General features: G+C 46.5%; 1 protein-coding gene and 1 long non-coding RNA gene across 3 annotated transcripts in view; both read right to left on the bottom strand.

Annotated features, from left to right (window-relative positions):
* Nucleotides 1-11787, bottom strand: part of MLXIP (MLX interacting protein) — a 53276-nt gene extending 41489 nt beyond the window's left edge. For both annotated transcript variants that reach the window (XM_072953714.1, XM_072953716.1), the window contains exon 1: nucleotides 11259-11787. In XM_072953714.1, coding sequence (XP_072809815.1) covers nucleotides 11259-11671 — 413 coding nt within the window. In that variant the 5' untranslated portion in view covers nucleotides 11672-11787. The remainder of the gene's footprint in view (nucleotides 1-11258) is intronic.
* Nucleotides 11788-20685: 8898 nt separating this feature from the next.
* LOC140690980 (uncharacterized) lies at nucleotides 20686-24379 on the bottom strand. The gene is made up of 3 exons (XR_012066401.1): nucleotides 24264-24379; nucleotides 22259-22484; nucleotides 20686-21684 (listed from the first exon to the last, which is right to left on the bottom strand). It is a non-coding gene; the product is annotated as an uncharacterized lncRNA (long non-coding RNA).
* Nucleotides 24380-26096: the final 1717 nt, after the last annotated feature.

Below are 26096 nucleotides of genomic sequence, written 5' to 3'. Positions count from 1 at the left end.
CTCCTCCTCCCCCAGTAACCACTCCTCTACTTTCTATTTGATGGGTTTGCCTAATCTGGACATTTCATATAAACAGAATCACAATACACGGTGCTTTGTGACTGGCTTCTTTCATTTAGCAAAACGTTTCCAAGGTTCATCTGTGTTGTAGCACATGTCAGCACCTCATTCCAAAAGCTGTTTTTAATATTTTTAAACATATGTATTTGTCCATGATAAAGCCAGGTGGCCACTCTAAATGATGCAATTTTTTTCTCATTTTTCTAACATTATAAACAATTTCAAAAATACAGAAAAACTGAAAGAACAGCGCAGTGGACACCCATGCCCCCACCACCTGAACGCTCCAGCTAACACTCTGAGGTGTTACTGTATTACTGATCTGTCCATCCAGCCATCAACCCATCTTATTTTGTTTAAGCTGTGGTTCTCAAAGTGTGATCTGAAGACCCCTGAGGACGCTGAGACCCTTTCTGGGTCCAGGATATCAAAGCTATTTTCTAAACAATACTAAGAGGTTATTTGCCTTTTCACTTCATTCTCTCAGCACTGTATGGTGAGGCTTCCCTGGGGTATGGACACAGATAAATGCAAAAGCAGACATGAGCGTCCAGCTGTCTTCTAAGCATTAACTAAGAGACATGCAAATGTGTAAAACAATGTCACTCTTAACATTGTCTTTGAAAACTGTTATTTTATTTAAAAAATTATTTATGTTAATACGTAATGGGGTGTATTTTTTTAGAACTATGCAAAAGCAATCATTAATTTTTTGTTTACTTCTGTGTATTTATTTATTTATTAATTGAAGTACAGCCAGTTTACGATGTTGTGTCAATTTCTGGTGTACAGCACAATGCTTCAGTCATACATGAAAACACACACATTCATTTTCATATTCTTTGTCACTGTAAGCTACTACAAGATATCAAATACAGTTTCCTGTGTGATGTAGTATAAACTTGTGTGTATCTATTTTATATATCCCAGTCAGTAGCTACAAATCTCGAACTCCCAATTGCTTCTGTTTTATAAATGAGTTCATTTGTCTTTTTTTTTTTAGATTCCACATATTAGTGATATCATATGGGGTGTTTTATTTTTCAAAGCGCTTAAATGAATATTTTTAATTTTTCTCAGTTTTCATTTCTAAGAAGTGAACACCAATATAACTCACAGAAACAAAACCTCTTTGGGGTTCTCAATATTTAAGAGTGCAAAGGCGTTCTGAGACAAAAAGCTTGAGAGCCACCGCTTTAAAGCATTTCAAAGTTAAGATGCCAACACCAAGACACTTCGTCCCTGAGTTCAGTATCTGTTAATGGCTCTTTTTTTGGTGAGATTTACAAATGATAAAATGCACACATCTCAAGTGTGCCATTCAGCGAATTCTGACAAATGTACACACAATCCCCTCTCGAGGTATAAGACAAGACCATCCTCCTAGGAGGTTCTCTCGCGCGTCTTCCCAGTCAGCCTCCTCTTCAACCACCCTCACAGGCAAGAGCTGATCTGATTTTTTTCCACCATAGATTAGCTTCGTCTGTGCTAGAACTTCATGTAAGTGGAATCGGTATGTAACCTTTGGATAACACTCATTTCACTAGGAGTAATGTTTCTGAGATTCATCCACATTGCTGCATATAGCAGTAGTTTGTTCTTCTTTATTGCTCAATGAAACTTGTTTTTAAGGCTGTATTTCTCAAAAGCAAAAAGTCCATGGAGGAAAAATAAGGTTGGTAATCATGATTCTAGTCTAAGCCACCCCCTCACTTTCTTTCTTTTTTTTTTTTTTACAAAGACACCCCGACTTACGGGGGGCTAAGGAAATGCTGCCAACCAGTGGCCCTGCTGCCCAGTGGCGCCCAGTCCATCATCTTTCCACCACTTCCACTGCCATTTTCTGTTCTCACCTTGAAAGAGAATTCCCACCTGAACCTACAAGAGAACTTGATTACAGAAAATGGAAAGTCAACATTCAAATAATGAAGGTATTAGCTGTCCCTCAGAAACCTGCCTGCCAATGAATAAACAAAATGTGGGATATTGTGGCAACAGAATACCGTCCAGAAATAAAAAGGAACAAAATGTGAGTATGTACTACAACATGGATGAATCTTGCAAACATTATGCCAAGTGAGAAAAGCCAGACACAAAAGGCCACGTACAATATGATTCCATTTATATAAAATGTCCAGGAAAGGTGCAGACTAGCAGATTATAGACACAGAAAGCAGATTAACAGTTGTCTGGGGCTAAGGTGGGAACTGGGATTAAACATAAAAGGGTGCGAGGGATCTTAGTGGGGTGACAGAATGTTCTCAAACTGGACTGTGATCGTGATTGCACAACAACGAAAATCAACAAACTGTACAGTTACAATGACGCATCTGATGGTACATAAAGTATACCTTGATAAAGCTGTTAACAACGACAACTTGTCTGTATGAGTGGAAGAAAGAGTCCTGCTCCAAGGCGGAAGAAGATTCGCTTCATACTTTAAAGAACAAAGAAGGCAATTTACAAGGCGCTACTATTCAGCTGGAAAATAGCTGTTTAAAACAGCAAGCTAATACAATCATCTACTGTTTTAAGAATTTGTTGAAAGTGTTTCATTTTAATAAAAAAAAAAGAAGGACTTATAAATTAACTCTCTAGAAAGCTTAGTAGCAAGCTCTCTGGGCAGGTAGGTATTCCACCTGCAAATGGGCCAGTTATCACCTGAGCATATGAAGGGGTTTCTTATATTGTTTTTTAAAAAGCCAGAATACTGGGTGACGATCCGGAAACTAGGTTAATTCTCCTACTTTCAACATAAGAAGCTACTTTTTGTTTTGATGACTGTTTATCCCATGGTGGCAGACCCAAAGAGGCCACCTTCCTGCCCATGCCCACAAGCCACAGAAGAAAGGAGTCGCAACCAGCTTTCAAAACAGATCCTCCTACGCGCAGAATATTCCTCAACAGTGAAGCTGTGCTACCAAAATCCCCAGGGTTCCGCTCTCCAGCGCAACTAACCCCCCCAAATCTCTGCTCCCACCAGCAGCCTGGCTCTCTCCGCTGTCCCTCGATGAGCCTTTACCCATTGGCCTCACTCTCCCTCTTCCTTCCACTTCTGAAACTCAAAAGCTGACGACAAGGAATTCTGCTTCTGGAATTATTTTTGATCCTGGACTCCCTTTTGGAGCTACCGAATGAGTCCTTCTACACGGCCTCCTTCTAAAAGGTTCTTCGGATGGTGCAGCCTAACCCGAACACATTAAGCACGCTAGATACGGAGAAGGTTCCTCTTCGGGCATTCAAGGCCAGGCAGCAGTCCTCAGCCACAACCAGACCCACGTGAGTAAAAATGTCACTCAGGATAGGATGGCATTTATTTTACAGAAGAAACCACTACATCCCAAATACAAGCTCAAAACGCCAGAAACTCCCATCCCACACACAACAGCAGTCAGCCAGGCGCGATGGAGCAGCAGGGACGAGAGAACCCCGGGTGCCTGCATGGCCGGGGCCAAGTGGAGAACTGCTCCCCGGGCACTGCCAGCCCGTCAGCCTGTCCTTGGGGAGGCCGCCCCTCCTACAGCCACCACACCCAAGTTTTGTGCACAGCATGACACAGCAGTGTCCCCAGCGCAACACGTGCCAGCCACGCCACTGACCTGGCCTCAGCATCCTTGATTCGGTCCCAGCCCCACAGCTTAGGCCAAAGCCCCAGGTCATTGTTGATTCTTCTCTTTCTTACATGTCCCCTGTCCAACCCATCGGCAAGCCCCAACCCCAAACCCACCTTGCATCCGTCCACTTCTCATCACCTCTACCGCTCCCGTCCTCGGCCGAGAAGGGTGCCACCGCCTCCCAGTGGTTCCCCCACTTCTCCTGATGCCCTCCTATCGACGGGTCCCCACCTGGCAACATTGAGGCTGAAATGTCCCCTCAGTCACCCAAAGAAGCCGGCTCCCCTCACTCCTACCATTCCTACCACTCAGCCTGCCCTCTGCGTTCTGGCCAGGTGGCTCTTCCTGGCCCAAGAGTGTGCCAAAGCCACTCCATCTTGGGCCTCTGCCTCAGGCTCTTCCACCGCCTGGAATAATGATCCAAGTCTGGCTCCCACTCACCACTCCGGTTTCAGTTCACCCTGAAATGTCACCTCCTAGGAAGACTTCTCTGCCCACCCTCCCTCACCCCCATCACCTTCCATCTTCCACTGTGTCTGACGTTCTCCACGGCACTAACCACACAAATCGGATGTGCCTACCGATTCCCCACTGACTATAAACACGATGACTTTATAGCACTTGTAAGTCAAGTCATTGTGCTTTACACCTTAAACGTCACTTATAGCTCAATAAAACTGAAAGGAAAAAAAAAGAATATAAATGCCATGAAGGGAGATGACAAATCTGCCTTGTTTACTACTGTGTCCCCAAGGGCTACAACAGTGCCTGGCACACAACAGAGGCCTGACGAATGCTTCTGGAAGGAAAGGGCATCTAGTCCAAAGACCACGGCTAGACTCATGCTCTGGGGTCCCCGCGGTTCTGCTCGGAGAGGGAGGAGCCTGCTGCTCTCCTTCTCAGATATTTGAATTGGAGGCTATGGGGCTAATTTAATTAGACAGTTGGCGAAAAGCACTGATGGTAACAGGCAGCTCAAAGCAGGTCCGTGTGTGAAAGCCATGGGCAAGCTCCAGCCAGGCAGATGCAGACGCTCCCAGGAGCAGAAGCTTTGAAGCGGAGACGAGCAGGCAGCAGGAGAAGTAAGATCCCAAAGAAAAGCAGAGCCTGGGAGAGGAGCTGAGTCACCTGACGGCGGGGACCTAAAGTCAAGGCAAGCTCCCCCTGCGGCCCGAGCGGCTGGACCCCAGCTCCAGTCTCCTCTGGACTCTGGCGGTGCTGGGAATCCTGGGGCTTCAGGGGAGTCCCAGCACCCATCCTGGTCCTTGCAACAAACCCATTACCTGGGCCAGCACGAGAGGGTCGCTGATTCACACAGACACGTGGGCTCTGCCTAAAACTCCAGGCCTGTGGCCTGGAATTCTAACCACACACAGAATTCCAACAAGATGGAAAACACCACATAAGACATTTGCTGTCTGAACTGCATATGTTATACTCAAGAAGTAACTCAGCTCTGGGGAAGGGGCGCTCATACTCTGAATTCTTCATCAGCCATATATGAATCTTTACTTAAAGATAAGTACTATTAACTTTCTACTCCACCCTATTCTAGGAATTGTACTGGGGAACCAGGGTAAGACCCACCTTACAGATTTTCCTCTATAATGAGGGCCCTCCTGTCACTGATCCCCTGAAGTGGTGCCTGATACACTCAGGGCGGGCTGCTGTGCACTCCTGTGGGGGAAGACGTGTTAAGAAAGACTTCCATACCTGAGTTATGTGCTCACAAACATTACCTTAGGAAACTTTTGAAACCAACCTGTATTAGTTTCCTACTGCTGCTGTAACACATGGCCGCAAAATTAGTAGCTTAAAACAACACACATTTACTATCTCACAGCTCTGGAGGTCAGAAGTCTGAAGTGGGTCTCTCGGGGCTAAAATCAAGATGTCAGCAGGGCTGGGTTCCCTCTGAGGACTCCAGGGGAGAGGCTGTTTCCTCGCCTCTTCCCGCTTTTGGAGGCAGCCACCCTCCCTCACTCACAGCCCCTTCCTCCATGTTCACAGCCAGCAGCATCAGGTCACGTCTTCTCCTGCTGTCCCTCTCTGGTTCCTCTTCTACTTTTAAGGACCCTGGTGATTACACTGAGCCCACCTAGATAATCCAAAATAGCCTCCCCGTTTTAAAAGCAGCTGATCAGCAACCATAATTCCTCTCTCTGCTATGTAACCTAACGTATTCACAGGTTCTGGGGAGTAGGGCGTGGACACTGTGCGGGGCCGTTCATCCGCCTACTGCACCAATCTGTGTGGGCCACCATGCAAACACCACCCAGCAAGAGCACTCAGTCTCCTGTCCCCCTCCGCACCGGCACCCCTGAAGCACCCATCCCCGGAGGTTGTCTTTGTCTTCACACCTGAAGAGAAACACGGCTCTCCAGAGGCAAGGTTATGGTGCGGCTTCTAGGTCCCTGAGCTGCCCTTTTCAATCCCATGTGTATTTCCTAATCACCCAGGATTTGCCAGGCACTGTTAGATTCCGTGGGCAAGTCCAAGGGGAAGGCAGCAGGAATTCCGGTAGGTCAGGGCTACGTAAGGACACCAGGCAGAGGCAGTGAGGGTCGTGGGCCTGCAGAGGGCCGTGGTGTTCACTGCCTCTGGGAAGGGCCACGGGGCAACGGGCTCTTGAGTTGAGTCCTGGAGGAAGGGCAGTGCGAGGGGAGCCATGGAACAGCCTAAAGGCTTCCATTTTCCCACCATGGTTCCCCCTGCCTTACGTTCCTGGAGGAACCGGCACATCCACCTCCTCTTACAGAACCGCAGGCTTCTGTGAGCAGATGAGGGAGGTGACTTTTCAGCTCCAGCGACTCCGCCTTGGACAAGCTGCCTCACCTCTCAGCAACAAGACAAATTAACTTCTACCCTCAGGTTTTCTTTCCTTTTTTTTTTTTAATTTGAAAAATAAAAATTCCACTATCCCCTTCCGGAGGGGGGGTTCCTGTGACTTAAGATAATGTAGAGAGAATCCAGGACGTAGCAGTTGCTCAGTTAGTGTGAGTTCTCTCCTCTCCTCTTGCCCAAGGGCTCCTCCCAATTTGATCACCCTTCTTCAGCCTGCCATCAATATGGCAACCAGCCAATCAGCCTCTACATCAAAAGGAAATCTGGTCGTGGACTACTAGGGGGGAGAAGACACGTGAGAGGGACTCTGGGGCTTCCTGCTGGGGAACGGAATCCGTACTTTTTGACAGTAACATGGGGAAGGGGAGAGAAGTATGAAGGCCTGATGTTCAGGGAAGCCGTCCACATTGACACGGACCATGTGAACATGCAGGCATCTGGCTCAGGTGCCCTCTGTTCCTGCCGGTCCTGCCAGTCCTGCCGTTAGACCTGGTTCACGCTGTCTATCGCAGCCCTTCCTGGGTGTCCTACAGCTGTCTGTTTATCTGCCCCCCACTCAAGTTGGTGAGCTCCTGGGGGACAGAGGCGGTCTTTCTCATCTCTGTCACCCTCACTCCCGTCTTGGAGCGCGAACACTGTACAATGATTAAAGACTAAAGAAAGTACAAGAGAAGAGGCTGCTTCTCCTCAGCGTGGCTGCAGAGGGATAAAACCAACTGAGCCATTTATGTGTGATCCCCTTTTTTTTTTTTGCAAGGGGAGGTAATTAAGTTTATTTATTTTCAGAGGAGGTACTGGGGATTGAACCCAGGACCTCATGCATACTAGGTAAGCACTCTACCACTTGAGCCATACCCTCCCGCTCTAGTCATTTGTGTGAATGGTTCCCATTTGCAATTAGTTACCATGCCTAGAATTAGAAAGTTCCTTTACTGGAAACTTAATATTTGGAGGACAAGGTGCTCCAAACTTTTAATCCATACTATCCCTTAAGTCTGGCAGAGACCCCCACCCTGGGTCAGGAACAGAGGGTTACTGTACATATGTCTACAGAGCTACATTCTAGAAACTTGTATCCCAAGACTGTCTTACAGGTCCAAATTAAAAGGTCCCCTCAAAGATCTACCTAAGCAGAAACCCACTATCCAGAAAGCTACTGCTTATCTCTAAATACAAAAAAAGACCATCTCTTGCCCACCCCTAGACATTCACACCAAGACTCCCCAGTAAAGAGTTACATACAAAGGGAGAGAAGTGAAACCAAAACTAAACACAAAAAGCCATCTCCTGGATGTGTTCAGAATCTGTATGGGTGATTTACATGTGTGACATTCCTTAAAACGTTAACAGAGCAAGAACCATGAACTACATTCTGGAGCACACAGCTCCACTGTGGGGCCTTAGAGAGTCTGGGCAAACCAAGAACGTGTCCACTTAGCACTTGTCAAGCTGGTATCAAAAAGCTACACTAAAGACCCCAGTCAGACACATTATTTCCTTCAGTTTGCAGACGGGAACCTCAGGCTCCTCATAAACGTCAGCTGAGTGAAGACGCAGGCCTGGCTTCCGTCTGTTAAAGCTCCTCTCGCCTCTTATCCTCCAGGTACCAGACATATTCACAAATACTGTCTCACCCTGCAGAGGAGTTCCACCCTCCCCATTTCACAGCGGCAGACAGGAAGCTTCGGTAAAGGCCGGGAACCTCTTTGCAGTCTTCTATCCCCTAAGTGCTGCCCTGGGGAAAGGTCACTTCTTCCCCAAACGTCCCAGTCATGGAGCACCCGTTGCAAGACCAAATCAAGACAGTTCACTAGAGGGCTTCGTAGCCTCACAGAGCAGGGAGGACACGGATTTAAGGCCAGCTGCATGCAGCTGGAATCCCATCTGCAATGCCACTCACCCAGGTGGGCCGTGGGGCACACTCGCACCGAGCCCAGATTCCTCAAGGACTCTGCTCCCCCACCCAAAGTCAGTCTTGCCAGAGACCTTCAGGAGTTCAAGACTCTGCAAGTTCAGGAACAGATCACATATTCAGAATCCTTAGACCACTTCACACGACCGGGGAAAAACAACCACAACTTCCCCTGCACTTAGTTCCTCCCCCAAAGAGCTGTTGAACCTCATCTGGAAACAGCTGGGAGGCAGCAGTTAACAGGAAACCAAACCAAAAAAAAAAAAAAAAAAAGGCACAGAGTGTACCAGGGAGAGTTAGGCGGCTAGAACGAAGAGGCCAGGGGACAGACAGGAAGTTGGAGTTAGAAAGAGCCTAGGCCAGAAACAGTCACCCAGAAGAGGAGGCCCCGCTGGCCTTCCTCTCAGCCCTGGGAGGAGGAGAAAAGCTGGAAAACAGCAGTGAAGGCTCACACCCCAGTGAAAAGGAAGTTAGGTCACCTCTGAGGATTAAGTCTTCTCCCCTCCTTGCCCCCCATATTCCAACCCTACTTCTCTGAAAGCCAGCTAGCAGTCACAACAGGACAGCTGAGATAAGGAACTCACTCCTCTTCCCATGCTGCTTTCTGGGCCACAGGCAACTGGTTTTGAGTCATTCCTCTGTCAATCTGTACCAAAGTTCCACACTGCCAACTAAACTCCCAGGTCATCCGAATCAGCCTCACACAGACAAAGAGCATCTTCGTGAGAAACTACTAGGTGGACACACATCCAGGACCTGCAGTCATAGCACTTGGGTACAGGAAACAACAGCAAAGCAGGAGAGCCAGTGGGACTGAAAGTCTTGAAGAGCAAGGTGAGCCCCAAACCAAACTAAAGCATTTTGCAATCAAGAAAGTTAAATGAGCAATGGCCTGTTGCCAAAATATTCTTGAAAGAAGTGAAAAAAAGTACCATTAATCAAATTCTTTGGTGTTATTTAACAATAAGCCTTTAGGTTATCCATACTGAGGGCAAAGGGGAGACTGGTTTAGTTTCCTTTAGCAGAGCTTAGGTGAGAACTTTCTAGCTCATGCCTCCTGCTACTCAGTCATCCATTCTCTGTACATGGAGAAGTTTATATTAAAATAAAGAAGAGGATTAAGTTCTCTTAATAAAACACATTCCCGTCTTTCACCTCTATTTTGTTTGAAAGGGCTTTCTCACACTGTAGCATATGCTGCAATCTACTTGAGTTTGATTTCAATGAAGTGCTCAAAATGTGAGACTGAGTAAGCAGGGCCAAAAGAGGGCAGAGGGCTGCAATCTCAAGACCATTTGGTTTTCTGGAAAAAAAAAAAAAAACTTCACACGCTCAGTGCCAGCTCAAACTGGCAAGACCAGAGAATCAGAGCAGAGCCTAACCAATGTGCCAGGCAAGGGGAGTGGGAGGCGAGCTCTGGGTACTGACTGCAGCCATGTGGCAAACAAACCATAAGAGAGGAAATGGGGGCAGAGGAGGGGAAGTAGGGGTGCGTTTCGGGAACATAACAAAGGAACAAGTTGACTGATCATTTATTCCAGAGGGGGAAAATGCCACCCGGAGCCACGTATATTTAGTGTTTCAACTTCAGGTAAATGTGTAACGTTTTAACCTGGATATATTTGGGGCTCACTGCTCTCCAAAAAAAAGGATGTGTGGGGGGGGAGGGGGAGTTCCTACTCTTCTTTACACTGTTTCTGGAGTCTCCTAGGAAACTTTCCCTGGGCTGCCTGCTGAGTAGACCTAAGAGGGCCCCAGCCAGTCCAGTTACTAATGCAACAACCTGCACTCTTCTTCGGTGATCCTATCATGAGCTTTGTGCAGGGCTGGGCTGCTCTGCATCGCAGCTAGTCCAAAGAAGTTCTGTTGCTGAGGGAGAAGTTATCTGAGGCAAAGACCCAACAAACACACTGAGAAAGGCAGAGTGGAAATATATTTTAACGTGTTAGGATCAGGCATTTCTGTGACTTAGAAAAAAAGAGATCTCAGCCTAGAGCTGAATCCACAGGTCAGGATGGTGTCTGGGATGCCTGCCCTGAACACTGACATCTCCATATAGTGTTTCAGGGCCAGCCTGAGAATTCTCCAACTTGCCAGGGGGACCGACTGTGCCTCCAACAGCTGTGGCTCCAAGTCTTCCTAGGAGGCACCTAGGGCCCCTCCCAAGTAGGGGGGGGGGGCTTCCCAATAAAGGGGATGTGAGGGGACCCAGCCTTCCTCTGCTGGGGCAATAAGAAAAGCAGCTAAAATGTATGGAGCAACTAATTATGTGCCAGGCACTGGAATAAGCACTTAATCTACCTCGTTCCATCCCCACAGCAGCCAGTGGAGGCAGATACTACTGTCATTCTCTCTTTATAAAGGAAGAAACAGACTCCAAGATTTTACACAACCATTAAATACGGAAACCAGTGCTTTAAGCCACCCCTGGACAGGTGGTCCTAACCACCAGGCGCTATCACTGAAAACACACAAAGCGTTTGGGGGAAGGAAGTAGGTAAAGGCGAGAAACACAAGGTGCAGCCTGTATTTACACCTTTTTCTTGATCGAAATCGGTGGCCTCGGAACATTGGAGGGGAGGGCCTGGATGGGGAACGTGAAGCCGGAAGAACCCAAGCTCTGCTGACAGGGAAGAGGCCAGGGCCCCCGCCCCTCTCACCTCCACTGGGGACCCCAGACCCATAAACCTTCCCGAAAGGGTAAGACCCGAAGGGGGAAGACCCAGCGGTAACGCGTGAAGCCAAGAGGTGCCCAGGCGGCCCAGCCCTCCACGCCTGTTTTGTCCAAGAGAGCCCCACTCGAGAGGTGGGGCCGGCCGGGTCCCTACCTGTAGGCCAGGGTCATGCACTCGAAGAGCTTGGTGAGCGAAGCGTCGATGGACAGGTGGCAGGAGCTCGTCTTGCCGAAGCTGTAGGTCTGGCACGTCTGCTTGTTGACCGTGTCGAAATCGTAGCCCTTCTTGGGCGGGTGCTCGCGGTGCGGCGACGACACCATGAAGTGGCCGCTGTGGATGATCTGCTGGCGGCGCGGAGGCTCCTCGCGGCCCGACCCGGCCCGGGGCGGCTGTGGCGCGGCGCTCGCGTGGCCCCGGGCCGGGGTGGCCGCGCCGGAGGCGGGCGGCGGAGACGGCTCATCCGTGTCTGAGTCGTCGTCGTCCTCCGGCACCTGGGGCTTCAGCAGCACCGCGCGGCTCCGGCTGCGGGGCCGGCGCGGGGAGCACATAAAGACGTCGGCGGCCATGGGGGGGCCCGGCCGGGGGCATACCCCGGAGCGCAGGGCGACGCGAGGAGCTACGCTGACTGGGCGCCGGCCCGGCCCGGCCCGGCCCGCGCGCCGACTGTCCGCGAGCTCGCGGCGGGGCGGGAGGGGGAGGGTGCGGGCCGACGGGGCCGCCTCGGCGCCAGCCCCGGCGTGACGTCACCCGCGCGTCTCGACCAATCGGGTGCCCGCGTCGGCCTCTTAAAGGCGCAGGGGATCCTTTCCATATCTGGGCGGACAAAAAAAGGGGGGAGGGGTAGTCGGAGGCCCCGCCCAGGCCCCGCCCCCGCTCCCCCCAACCGCCCCCTTCCCTCCAGGGTGATGCGGGACTTGGTGGCCAGGTGGTGCCGCCCGCTAGTGTCTCGGCCTAGGAGAGGCGTTGGCCGAGCGGGCTGTGCTGACCCCACCCCGCCCCGCGCTCCGGGGAATCGCTCTGCAGCCTTGCTGCCGGCCAGGCGGGCTCTCCACGTGGTGGGTGGGGGTGGCGCTTCTTCCCCCTTCCCAGGCCCGGCTTTCTCCTGCTGGGCCCGGAACTGTGTTCTAACAGCTCTTCCCAGATGTTGCTGGGCGCTGTGGGTTTTGTCCCCATTTTATTGGTGAGAAGACTGAGTCGCTGAATAGTAAAGGGATTTTTCTAACGCGAAAGCAAGATCACGAACACTTGTCACATCCACAGAGGTGGAAACTGACACTTTAGTTAAGCTTATTAAGGAGATCACACTAGTAAGTATCAGAGCCAGCCACCAGCTCCTTTAACTACGACTCAAAATATTGTCATTATTGTTAAGATCGTAAGGAGGGCGAGCTAGCCCCTGAACAATTCCAAAAGGGCAAATGCTGAGCCATAGTCGTCTTCTCTGTCAAGTGGGGAACGAATTGTGACAATTACAAAATGGCTGCGAACTGCTTAGCACAGTGCCTAGCAAAGAATGAGCACTAAATAAATGTATTACAGACTGAAAGAATTGAATTAGCCAGACCAGAGACACCTAGAAATTGCCAGATACGCAACCATTTTTGATCTATGGAAACAGCAATTTCCTATGGTTCAATCTAATAGTTGACACTTATAGAAAGCTGTCAAAGTGTCGGGGACTCAAAGCCAGCCTAGGGTGGGGGCCATGTGGGGAACTGGGGGGGGTGGCTGGGCACCAAGAGGGCCAGTGAGGCCCCTAAGTGCAGCTCCCACCCTAGTCTCAGCAGGGCCTCCAGGGTCCTCCACAGCTGCTCCCGTGCTCGGCTTTGAAGACAGTTTCACTTCCGGATTTGGGTGCGGGCTCAGCGCCCTACCCTACCTTCCTCCTGACAAGGGCCTCCTGAAGGGGAGCATGTCGGGAGTCAAAGGGACAAAGGGCTTTTACTAAAGTGTCTGCGCTAACTCCTTCCCTAGATGTCTCTAAGGAGGGAAAGGCCAGATGGAATGGCAGCTGGTGTGAGTTTGAGATCTCCTCCCTGGCTCAAACCACTGCTCTCAAATCTGGTTGCAAGTGTCTGAAAGTCCACCCTTTGAGTTGCCTTCGTCTGAAGACTTTTGTCCTCAGTAAACTCTTAAATGCCTGGACACATTTCACACAGCAATTCCATTTCTATAATTTTATCCTGAGGCTATGTGTACAAGGATGATGATTACAACATCATTTATAAAGAGTGAACGTTAGAAACAACGTAATGTCTAACAAGAGGGAATTCATTGAATATATTTTAGTCCCGAATATAATGGAACACTATGTATTAAATGATGGAAATGCTATTTACTGACATGGAAAGATGTCCATGAGATGGTGTTGGGTGAAAAAACAACTTCTAAAAATTCTCAGTAGTTTGATAATAATTTCTTAAAAAACTCATATATTTATGTGTGTATGTCAGAAAGTGGACCATAATGTTAGCACTGCTTATCTCTGGGTGGGTGAATTTTTTTCTTCTTTATGCTTACCTGTATTTTCTAATTTCTAAAAGAGACTATTATTTGTATATATATATATTTTTGAAGTGTATTCTTTATTTCTCTTTGGTTTCTTCACATAAAAGACATCTATGTGGAAGAATGTATACTTTTTTTAATTAAAAAAATAAACAGTAATTTCCTGGGAGGAGATAAACTCTTAAGGCTGATGTTGCAAACTGGCAACCTATAAGCCATACAGACATGCTTTGTTTTTTATTTTATTATTTTATTCTTTGTTGAAGTATTGTTGATTTACAGTGTTTTGTTAGTTTCTGGTGTATAGCAAGTGATTCAGTTGTACACAGACATATATATTCTTTTTCATATTCTTTTCCATTGTAGCTTGTTGCAAAATATTGAACATAGGTCCCTGTGCTATACAGTAGGACCTTGTTGGTTATCTACTTTATATATAGTAGTTTGTATCTGCTAATCCCAAACTCTTAATTTATCCCCACTCCTTCCCCTTTGGTATCATAAATTTGCTTTCTATGTTTGTGAATCTACTTCTATTTTGTAAATAAGTTCCTTTGTATCATTTTTTAAGATTCCACATAAAAGTGATATCATATATTTGTCTTTCTCTATCTGACTTACTTCACTTAGTATGATAACTTCTAGTTCCATCTATGTTGCTGCAAATCGCTTTTTCTTTTTTATGGCTGAGTAGTATTCCATTGTATTTATATACACAACTTCTTTGTCCATTCATCTGTTGATGGACATTTAAGTTGCTTCTATGGCTTCATGTCTTGGCTATTATAAATGGTGCTGCTATGAACACTGGGGTGCATGTGTCTTTTTGAATTAGCATTTTCATCTTTTCCAGATATATGCCCAGGAGTGGGATTACTGGATCATATGGTAAGTCTAGTTTTAGTTTTTTAAGGTACCTCCATACTGTTTTCCATAGTGGCTGCACCAATTTACATTGCCACCAACAGTGTAGGAGGGTTCCCTTTTCTCTACACCCTCTGCAGCATTTGTTACTTGTAAACTTTTTAATGGTAGCCACTCTGACTCATGTGTGGTGCTATCTCGTTGTTTTGATTTGCATTTCTCTAGTAATTAGCGATGTTGAGCATCTTTTCATGAGCCTATTGGTCATCTGTATGTCTTCTTTGGGAAAGGTCTATTTAGGTCTTCTCCCCAATTTTTATTGTGTTGTTTGGGTTTTTTCATTATTGAATTGTATGAGCTATTTGTATGTTTTGGAAATTAATCCCTTGTTGGTCACATTGTTTGCAAATATTTTCTCCCAGTCCATGGATTTTTTCATTTTGTTTATGGTTTCCTTTGCTGTGCAAAAGCTTATAAGTTTGATTAGGTCCCATTTGTTTATTTTTTCTTTTATTTCTGTTGCCTTGGGAGACTGGCCTAAAGAAAACGTTGCTAGGATTTATATCAGAGAATGTTTTGTCTATGGTCTCTTCTAGGAGTTTTATGTTGTCGTGTCTTGTATTTAAGTCTTTAAGCCATTTGGAGTTTATTTTTGTATATGGTGTGAGGGAGTGTTCTAATTTCATTGATTTACATGCAGCTGTCCACCAACATGCTTTATTTAATCCTCACCTAAGTTCCTAAAGATTGTATTAAGGGAGAAACAAGACTTGAGAAAAAGCACAGTTACAAATGCAGGAAGCAGAGGACCACCAAGGATGAGATCTGGAAGTTGCTCCAAGCTCACAATCAATGGCTAGAAGGAGGAAAATGCTTGGAAATGCTTGCAGAGGACCTGCTGCCCCCACCATCTTCATTCCTACTGAGTAGTGCACAGAGGGACGTGGAGGACACTGCCCCAGGAGGGCCAACAACTCCCATGAGAGACAAAGAGCTTCCACATCCAACAAACCACAGGAACACAGACTCTCATAGGCTAACCATCTGCTCTCCAAAAATCAGAAGCAGCACCCCATGGTAATCAAATGAGCAACCAGGCCAATAGCAGTTCCCAAATACAAAGTATTACAGATCAGCAAAATTCAGCAAACAATTAAGGAAAGCCAGCACTGTGGAAGAAGGCTGCCTAAGAACAAATGAGGGGGAAAAGTTAACAGAACAAAGAGAAGACTGTAAAAATAATTAACAGCCTAGAAAGAACATGGAAGATTCTGCGCACATTAAGCCACAACTCATTATGGAAAATAAACAGAGTCCTGGAAAATAAATATAAATATAAAATAATGATTTTTTAAAAAGCCGAGTTGAACAGCTAAATAAATAAGCCTAGAAAACACAGTTGTCAACTCAAAGATGAATCTGAGACTTTCTCCCAGAAAACTGCCAAAAGGACAAAGGGAACTCAAGTGACATGGAGGATTCTTCCAAAAGTTCCAGCACCTGCCTAACAGTTCCAGAAAAGAAGAAGAAAGTAAAGGAGAGAGGGAAAATTGGAGAGAGGAAGTAATTAAAGTAGCAATAAAAGAAAACTTCCTGGTGCAAAAAAGCAAACCTTCTATGTGGGTCAACATAAGCTGATTGTGCTGTGGTAACAAAGCACACCCACATCTCAATGGCTTAAAATGCTTCTGGTTCAAGCAACCTGTCTATTGGTGATGTGTCTGTTACAGGTTGGCAGTGGGCTCTGCTGGTCAGAGTCACTCCCAGATCCAGGCTGACAGAACAGCCACCATGGCAAATGCTGCCCATCACTATGGCAGGAGGAAGAGAAAGCTAAATGGGGTCAATTAAATGGTCTGACCCAGAAGTGACATGGACTCACAACTCAGGGGCCAGAACTAATCACATGGCCCCACCCAAGCACAAGGAAGCCGGGAAGTACAATCCCATCATATGACTGGAAAACAGTCAGCTAGAAATATTTGGTGAGTAGCACTGATGACCGATGATGACTGTATCTCTGGATTTCAAAGATTCCCGTAAATGACTCTCAAAACCATTATGCTAAGTAAAAGAAACCAGATTTAAAAAGCCATATATTGTTTGTTTTTATTTGTATGACATCTAGAAAAGGCAAAATGATAGGAAAAGAAACTAGGTCGGTGGTTGCCAGGAGCTGGACGGGAGAGGACTAACCACAAAGAGGAACAAGGGAACAATTAGGGGTGATAAAAATACTCTCTGGATTATGGTAGTGGTGATTATATGACTGTTAAGTATCTCAAAATTCATAAAAATGTATACCTAAAAAGGATAAATTTTACTATATGTAAATAATACCTCAATAAATCTTGGAGAATAAAAGGTTAAATGGCCACTTCACTCATTAGGCCATGTTTGAAAGAATGACTGGAGGTTGTTCTCCAGCAAAACAAAAAATAAATTCAAGTAAGAGAAAGATACGGGACGCAAGAAACAGTGTCAATCAAAAAATAAAATAAAAATTAAAACTGAATTTGTAAAATTATGATTTTTTAAAGTTTTTTAATCAAAATAATCTATAGAGTTTAAAAAATTAAATCATGTTAGGAGGCTTATTAAAAATAGTAGTCCCCTACCTGGACCATATACACCCACATCCCTTATTTACTGACCAGAACTGGTTTTACAGGCCTACCCAATTCCTCCCCAGAGGTAACCACTTTCAATTTTTTAAGTTATTATTTTTAGTATTTACCTCCAAATCTTAAAAAATACTCATATATATGTATATATATTCTAGACTCATCAGTTTCAGATATTGACTTATAATGTTAGAATGATTTTACTTTATTTTCTCATGCACCTCTTTCCTCCGCCATTCTACCAATGTAGTTAAATTTGATTTTGTTAAATTCATACTCAATGTTTTTCTTATTTTGGCCACAAAAACTGTGTGTGCTCCCAAGCCAAGTTACGCACTATGATTTCTTTTCCTTTATTGTTTAACCTTTTGTTTCTCCTGGAGTTAACAATTGCCTTACTTTTCTCCCACTTAGCTTTCTTTGAACCTATGGTTTGTTTTCCCATACCATCCAATAGTTTTGTTAAATATCTCTCAATATAATTTTCATAGGGTCAAACCTATCAGGGCCTATCAGCCTCAATTTTTCCCACTGAAAGTCTTTGCCCTAACAATCTGAACTGATCGTTGTCTAGGTTCAAGGCATAGCTCTTGTCCTGGGACCTCTCTTTATCATCCCGGAAATTTGCTTCATTTCTCTTGTGTCAAATATAAAACTGTTTCCTTGATCCCTCGTCTTTGTCTTTCTTAGTGTACTTCCTTGTTTCATAGGAGCACATCCTCCAGTAGCATCTGCAGGAAGTTCATGAGACAGAATTTTTTGAGACTTTGCACATCTCAAAGCAATTTTATTTCACTTGCACACTTGTTTGATAGTTTGGCTAGGTAGAGAAATATATAGGTTGGAAATCATTTCCCCTTTGAATTTGAAAGATATTGTTCCACTCTTCTGTAGCTTCTGACATTGCTTTGGAAGCATCCAAAGTCATTCTTATACTGGATCCTTTCTCTGTGACCTGTTTTCCTCTCTGGGAGCTTTTATTATTGGTGTTCTGAATTCTATGATTATGTGCCATTGTGGGAATTCTCTTAAAATTGGTGAGATTGGGTACTCTGCTAGCTCTTTAAACCTGGAGGTTCACGTCCTCATATGAGGGACATTTTGTTCTATTATCTAATTGATTATTTCCTCCCTTTCATTTTTTTTTCCTGTTCTTTCTGTCTGGAACTTCTATTAGATGATGGACTTGCTGAGTCAACCCTCTAATTTTTTTTTTCCAATCTTTGTCTCTTTGACCTACTTTTAGGGAAATTTTACCAAACTTAAAACTTATACCGCATTAAATTTTTTTTCTCAGAAGTCTTTATTTTATGAGTCTTACTTCTTCATATAGAGAGCATCCCATCTAATTTCATGGATGTGATAGTCTCATTGCTCCAAGAATATGATTTTGAGTTTATTTGAAGTTATCGTTTGCTGCTGCCCGCGTTGTTTTTCTCTTTCCTCGTCTCCTTCCCCTCCTCCTCTTCCTCCTTCTATTCCATTAGTTTGTTTTGAGCTCTCTCTTCACGTGGGACGCTTTCCCAAAGGTCTGGATGTCCTTTAGGATGACTGCTAGGATCAGCAAGCGTGGCAGGAACATGGCTCATCAACTGGTGAGTCAGTGGGTGGCCAGGCAGCTTTTAGGCTGGGGGCTCCTACCTGTCAGAATCTGGAGGTTTTCTCTCTGGTGGTTCCGACTGCACAGATGACCTCCAGTTGCCTTCTGGGAGGGTGTAAGCCTGCGGCTGGATCCCTGGAGCAAGGCCAGGGAAGGAGCAGCAGTCCGCTGTTCCCTCTGCTTGCTGCCGCTGAGCTCCCAGGCAGCATCTCACTCCCCGCACTCCTCTGTGCCTACTGCCCCTGATTCTGGAGCTTCTCTGATTTAATTTCTCCAGATGCTAAACATCCTGTCTGTGGTGGAAGGGAGAGAAGGGCAGTCAGCTGGGGTAGAGGCCTGATTATTTCACATACAGACTTTCAACCAAACCCCATCTTCAGGCCTCTGCTTTCTGCAGCACCTGATGCCTCCGGTTCCCGAGACTTTCAGGGGTTCCGGGCAAGGACTGGCCTGCTTCTGGGGCGCTGGAGTCTGATCTTCCTCCACCTTGCAGAGTTCATTTCCATTCCCCCAGCCTCCTGTCCACTTTTGAATATTGTGGTTTGGGGCTCCAGATATTGCCTTATTTTACAAAATATGGATTTTCTACTTCTGCATCTTACCTTCTTGTGTTTGTGGGTGATTTTAGAGGAAAAGAAAGGGGGTTAACATGCCTTCACAATAGTAAAAACTAACATCTAAATAAAATTTGACTTCTTGGCTAACAGTTTAAAAATCATGACATTTCATATAAACGCGAGTGTTAGGATTTTCTTAAACTATCAGAAGATCTGACAACACTGGGCCCTTATTATTTCCACATGGTGGAAGCTAGAGCTAAGGAGTGACTATCTCCTTAGACACAGCACGGCTCTCCAGTTTTCCACAGTCCCCACCACTCCCTATTGACCCACTGTGTTTTGCTAATTTACATTACCTGTCTGGTTCCTGTAGTCATTTGAGTTTGAAATCTCTGCTAAACCTTATTATTAGCTGTGTGCCCCTCAGTGGAGGAAGTTAGGGGGAGAGAAAAGACAGCCATGGGAGAAGGTGACGTTTACAGAAGGCAGAGGGCACGAGGGATCACACCACAGAGGGAGGAAATTAAGAAGGTGAGAGAGCCCTGGGGATGAAACTCACAATTTGGGGATAATTAATATCTGCTTCTTTGGGTCGTTGTGGGGATTGAGTTCATGCATGTAAAGTGCTTAAAAAAGTGCATGTGGTGCTGTGTGGTTTATTATCATTTTGTTTCTTTTTGTTTTGCTGGGGTGTCATTGTACATAAAGTTTTTCTCTTTTTGGTATACAATTTCACCAATTTTGACAAACATATACAGTCGTGTAATCACCACCACGGTCAAGATGTGGACTAGTTCCAACCCTCTCTCACACAAACTCCTTCTCACCTCTTGGCAGTCAACCCCTCTCCCCACCCTAGCCCCTGTCCACCCCGGATCTGCTTCTTGTCCCTGTTGTTTTGCCCTTACCAGATGTCACATAAGTGGAATCATTCAGGAAGCAGCCTTGAGTCTGGCTTCTTTCACTCAGCATCACACCTCTGAGATGCTTCCCTCTTGCCGAGGGTATCTGTAGTTCATTCCTTTTTATTGCTGACTTCATTTTATGACTGTACCACAGTTTGTTTATTCACTCATCACTGGAAGGCCATTCTGGTTGTTTTCAGTTTCTGGTGATTACGAATGGGGCCACTAGAAACATTCACAGCAGGCTTTTGTACGTTTTAATTTCTCTTAAGTGAATAGCTAGGAGTGGGATGGCCAGGTTGTACGAGAGGTTTAGGCTTAACTCTCTAGGGATCTGCCAAATAATTTTCCAAATGGCTGTCCCATTTCACCCTCTCACCAGCAGCGTAGACTTCCAGTTGCTCTGCATCTTCACCAGTAGTTGTATTCTGTCTTTCTAGCCCTTCTGCTGGTCTATAGTGACATTTTATTGTAGTTTTAATTTGCATTGCTCTGATAATTCATGGTGTTCAGCATCTTTCGTGTGCTTATTTGCCTTTCATATGTTTTCTTTGATGAAATGTCTTTGTAAATATTTTGCTAGTTTTTTTTTTTTCCGGAGGCGGGGGGCAGGGGTTTTTGCTTTCTTATTATTGAGTTTTGAGAGTTCTTTATATATTCTAGACACAAGTCCTTTATCGGATAAGGGTTTTGCAAAGATTGTCTGCCAGCTCGTGGTTTGTCTTCTCATTCTCTTAACAGTGTCTTTAGCAGAAATTTTTAATTTTGATGAAGTCCAATTCATCAGTTCTTCTTTTATAGTTAGCGCTTTGATGTCATGTCTCAAAAAGCTTTGCCTAATCCCAGGTCACAAAGATCTTCTCCTGTTTTCCTCTAGAATTTTTAGAGTGACATTTTGGTCTATGATCCATTTTGAGTGAATTTCGCAGTAAGATGTAAGGTATGGGCCGAGGTTCATCCCTTTTGCACGTGGACGCCCAACTATTCCCATGTCAATTGTTGAATATTTGCAATGATTATTAACACAATTGGGATTCCTGGTGTTCTGGGGGGTGGGGGCAGCAAGGGGGCACCCTGGCCCTACACATCCCTCAAACCTAACAGCTGGGGCCTGTTGCCATCCTTCGCTGTCAGAATAATTGTCTTCAGGTCACTTTACCTCCTCTCTTTCTTCCTGAACTCCCTTGCGTAAAACAAACCATGAAAGGGCAGGGGTGGCCGAGCGGTCTGGCAACATCCCTTTGAAAATAAACAAGTGTAGAGACTGAAAGGCAGCGGCCATCTCTGGGGACTACTTGAAGAAACAGTTTAGGGCTGGTGCATCCGCTGCGCGTGGCTCTCTGGCCCCCGTCGGGCGGCAGGTCCGATACAGCAAAGCCAAACAGGATCCCGATTGCTTCAGATGTCACCTCTGGCCAGGGAGATCCCCCTGCCTTTGCAGGGAGAGCCGTGCTGGTGGGGAGCTGGAAGCGTTCCGTGCTGAACAGCCTGGGACAGTTTGCACAGCCAGCCTTACACCTGTAAGGGAAATCCAAGCACAGAGGGTGAAGAAATAGACGTCTGGCAGTTTGGGATTTTTTTTTTAATTCTTTATTTTGGGGGGAGGCAATTAGGCTTATTTATTTACGTATCTTTTAATGGAGCTACTGGGATTGAACCCAGGACTGCATGCATGCTAAGCATGCACTCTACCACTGAGCTGTACCCTCCCCTCTTTGGAATTTTTTTTTTTTAGCTTTATTGAGGTATAATTTACATCCCATAAAATTCACCCATAAAATTCACCAATTTCAAGTGTACAATTCAATGGGCTTTGTAAGTTCATACAGTTGTGTAATTATCCCCACAATCGGGTCACCGCAAATCATTCCCTCGTGCCTTCTTGCAGTTAATCCTTGCTCCCAGCCTCAGATTTCGACCTTGTCTCCAGTTTTGCTTTTCTAGAAATTTCATATAAGTGGGATCATACAGTCACAGCGGGATTTTAACACAGAATCTTAACAGGGAAGCCAGAAAGCCAGGACAGCAAGGACACCCGTGCGGAGGGCTGTCCCCGGCTGCCCTGTCTCCTCACGGCACCGTGGTCTCTAACCTGTCTTCACATCCATACAATGAGGCTAACTGGTCCCCCTCTCAGGGTTGAAGCCGGGGTGAACTCGGTCCAATATCCTGCATGTTCGCAATACTCCATGGTGACTGGAAACAGACCGAGCACCCAGCAGCAGAATGCCATGTCCCCCCAGTATGGAATATCCTCCAGCACTGAGAACGGACTCCAATGACACGCAGCAATATGCAGGAATCTCACAAACATCACACTGAGTGAAAGAAACAGACACAAAAGAACACATTCTGTACGATTCCATGAATGTAAAGTGCAGAAAACTTTTAACATCTTTTTATTGAGTTATAGTCATTTTACAATGTTGTGTCAAATTCCAGTGTAGAGCACAATTTTTCAGTTATACATGAACATACATATATCATTGTCATGTTTTTATTTTCGCTGTGAGCTACCATAAGATCTTGTGTATATTTCCCTGTGCTATACCATATAATCTTGTTTATCTATTCTACATTTTGAAAAAAGTTCAGGAAACTTCAATGTTTAGAAGACGTCTGGGCAGAGAGACGTCAGGTGCTAGTTTCCTTCCAAGGGGTAGTGACCGGAAGGGACAGGAGAGGGGCTTCTGGGGGGCTGATAAGATTCTGTTTCTTGACCGAGGTGCTGGTTTTGCAGGTGTATTCAGTGAAAATTCATTGAGCTACACCCTTTCAATAAAAAAATTCAGAAAAGTCTTGCATGGTGCCTGGCACATATTATTACCATTAATACTATCATATTCTTTTAATTACAGTTTTTCAACGGGAAAGTAGCGGTTACGTGCAGGGGTTGGCAAACTTTTTCTGTAAACGGCCAGATGGTAAATATTTTCGACTTTGCAAGCCATACAGCCTCTGATGCAACTACCCAATTCCACTGTTGTATCGTGAAAGCAGTCAGGGACGGTATCTAAGAGAATGAGCGTGGCTGTGTGCTAATAAAACTTTATTTACAAAAACAGCTGACAGGCTGGATCTGCTGACTCCTGGTCTAGTGGAAGACAGGCTGGGTCCTGCAGTCACATCCCTGGCCTCAGTTTTCCAGTCTGTATAATGGAGGGAGGGTTGGCCCCTGCTGTAAACTACCATTCATGGTGGCAAGGAGGTCAAATTGAGCTCATAACTGAGGGAGCCCTAAGGGAGAGAAGAGCGGGGTTTAAGAGTCTCCTCAGATTCTTTGATGACAAGCAATTTGTTATTTTGCTTTTTGTTTGTAGATTGTTATTTCCGCCCAAGTTTCAAGCGAGAAAGCCGCTGACTCCAAGTCACCCAGTGCATCCTAGGGCACCAGTATCCCAGGGGAATCCCAGGAGACAAAACCCACAGGCCTGGCACCACATCCTGGTCCTTGCCTCTCGGAGGCCTTTCCCCCAAGAGCCTGTGGAGGGAGAGCAATGATGCAGAGAGGCTGGAAGAATGAGTCCCCAGCGAACTATTTCTGTGAGGCTCGGGCCCTGAGGCTCCCTGCTTGGGCCTGCTTTCCTGAGCAGCCAGTGCCTGCGGCAAGGATGTGCCGTCAAGCTTCCAGCCCTTTGCTCAAGCCCTTCCCTTGGCCGGGCACGTTGTCCCCTCTGCCTGCTTCCTGGCGGGCTTGTCCTCATCCCCCGAGGCACGACTCAGGCTATGGATCATCTGGGGCAAGCTGGGTGGGTAACTCCAGCGTTTGGGAAAGAGATGAGTCTCCAGAGAGCAACGCCTAACTCAGAGGGCAAGCCCAAAGCAGCTGAGGGTGGGCGATTCTGCCATTCCCTGTGCTGCGTTTTCTAGCGGCTGGAGTCCAGATGGAGTCTAGGTGTGCTTGGGGTAACAACTACAGTAGTACTAACAATAGTGGCTAATGTTTATTGATATCTGCCATGTGCCAGGGCTTGTCCTGAGTACTCAACACGGATTAATTCACATGTGTTCATCCTCACAGCAACTTAAGTGGGCACTATTATTTTTCCCATTTTACAGATGGGGAAGCTAGGGCCCAGAGAGGTTAAGATACTCACCTGAGGTCACACAGCTCTGGAGTGCTGGAACTCTGAGGATTTTAGAAGAGGCCGCTTCGGAAGTCTAAAACGGGTTCATGTTAGTTTCTGCTTATTTCCTTGTCCTCAGCTGCAAAACGTCCAAGTTTGTCACATGGGAGCACTGAAAAGGCAAAGTTTGGAGAAAAGACACACTCCTTCTAAGAGAAGGATACCCTGTCAGGAGCCAGAGCTACTCTACTAGCAAACAGCCCTCCTTCTGGATTTGTCCAGGGGGCATTCCAAGCCCTTGGATGGAGGGGTAGGGGCTCAGATGCGGAAAGACCCAGGGAAACCTGACCTAAACGATCACGGACTTTCATCGGCTCATGAAACTGAAAAGCTGGTTTCAGGGCTAGCTGGGACCACGTGCTCAGACGCTGTCTCAGGAAGCTCACACTCACCGTCTTTCAGCACTCTCCTGTGCTGGCTTCATTCTCAGGCAGGCTTCTCCCCACCTCGGAGTGAAGGTGGCCCCAGCAGCTCCATTAACAACTCCAGCCAGCACTCTAGCAGAACTCTTTCCCAACAGTTCCCACAAAAATCTCAGGGCCGACTCTTATTGGGTCATTTTGGGTCATGTGATGATTCCTATACCAATTTCTGTTGCCAGAGGGAGGGACCTGGGTCACATGGCCACCCTTGGGACTGAGAGTGGGTGAGGGAGACCCCTAATGGAAGGAGAGGGGATACAACTGGCAAAGGCAGCCAGCAGCTACTGTGAGCCCCTGGAGGGAAGTATGCAGTTCATCACCAGGCAGGTGGGGGGTAAACTTGGCTTTTAGGATCTGCAATCCCTCCTCAGCCGAACCATGGACTTCCATGACACTTGTTGCCTTGGTCCAGACTTGGACCTGAACCAGAGCTTTCTCTGCCTGCCTTCCTCGCCCCAACCTGTCCCCATTCCACCTGGCTGCAGTACTGGTTACCTTCACATTACCTGGGGGCACACGGGCCCTCTTGCCAACTCCTGGCCTCCCGCTTGACCTAATGTCCAGTTCCATAGTGGCCCTGCCCCCACCTCCAGTCTGGCTTTTTCCAACCCGTGCCATTCACTGGCAACACTGCCCCCAGTCCAGCACAGTCCTGGCTCAGAAACCTCCAGCCACTCCTTAGCACCAAAAAGGAAAAGTGAGCCTCTCAGCCCCATGCTTCGGCTTCCTCCACCATCCTAGAAGCCTCCTTGACCCCTACCATCAAAACACATCTCTCCCCTAACTCCGAACTGTGTTGGCATCCTAGCGCACCTGCTTATCTGCCTGGAGGGAAAGGGTCAAGTTTGAGTCACTGCCGCCCAGGGCCCAGCACACAGGTGGTGCCCAGTGACTGCCAGTAAAGCCAACATTTCCCATCCTTGGGCATGACTGCTCCTTGATGAAGCAGCTCTCACAGCTCCGCAGACAGACAGTCCCCTGGAAGAGACAGAGCATATAAAACAGAACGCCTGAGACAGAGATCCAGGGGGTGGAGACAAGAGTGGGAGAGTAAGGGAGCGATCCAGAGACAGGTCTGGAAGGAAGGGACCTTCACCCAGAGACTGAGACCTGGGGACAGACCACAGGGTGCACAGGAGAGAGTGAGCCTGCCCACTCAGGCTTTTGCTGTTGCTGTTAAGCAAACAAGACCTTAATGGTTTGTTCTTTCCATATCAGGAGTTTTATTTCGCTGAGCAACTAATCCTGGTAAAAACCACGAAACACGTTAAAAAGGAACAGAGTGGGGAGGAGAGTCAGACGAAAAAAAAAGGAGAGAACGTTTGCCTCCAGGTCGGTCAGTGGGGTGAGGTTTGGTACAGGCTTCGCTAGAACAATCATC

This window comes from Vicugna pacos, chromosome 32, assembly GCF_048564905.1.
Source record: "Vicugna pacos chromosome 32, VicPac4, whole genome shotgun sequence".
NCBI classification, from domain to species: domain Eukaryota; kingdom Metazoa; phylum Chordata; class Mammalia; order Artiodactyla; family Camelidae; genus Vicugna; species Vicugna pacos.
This window is presented reverse-complemented; position numbering and strand designations above follow the sequence as displayed.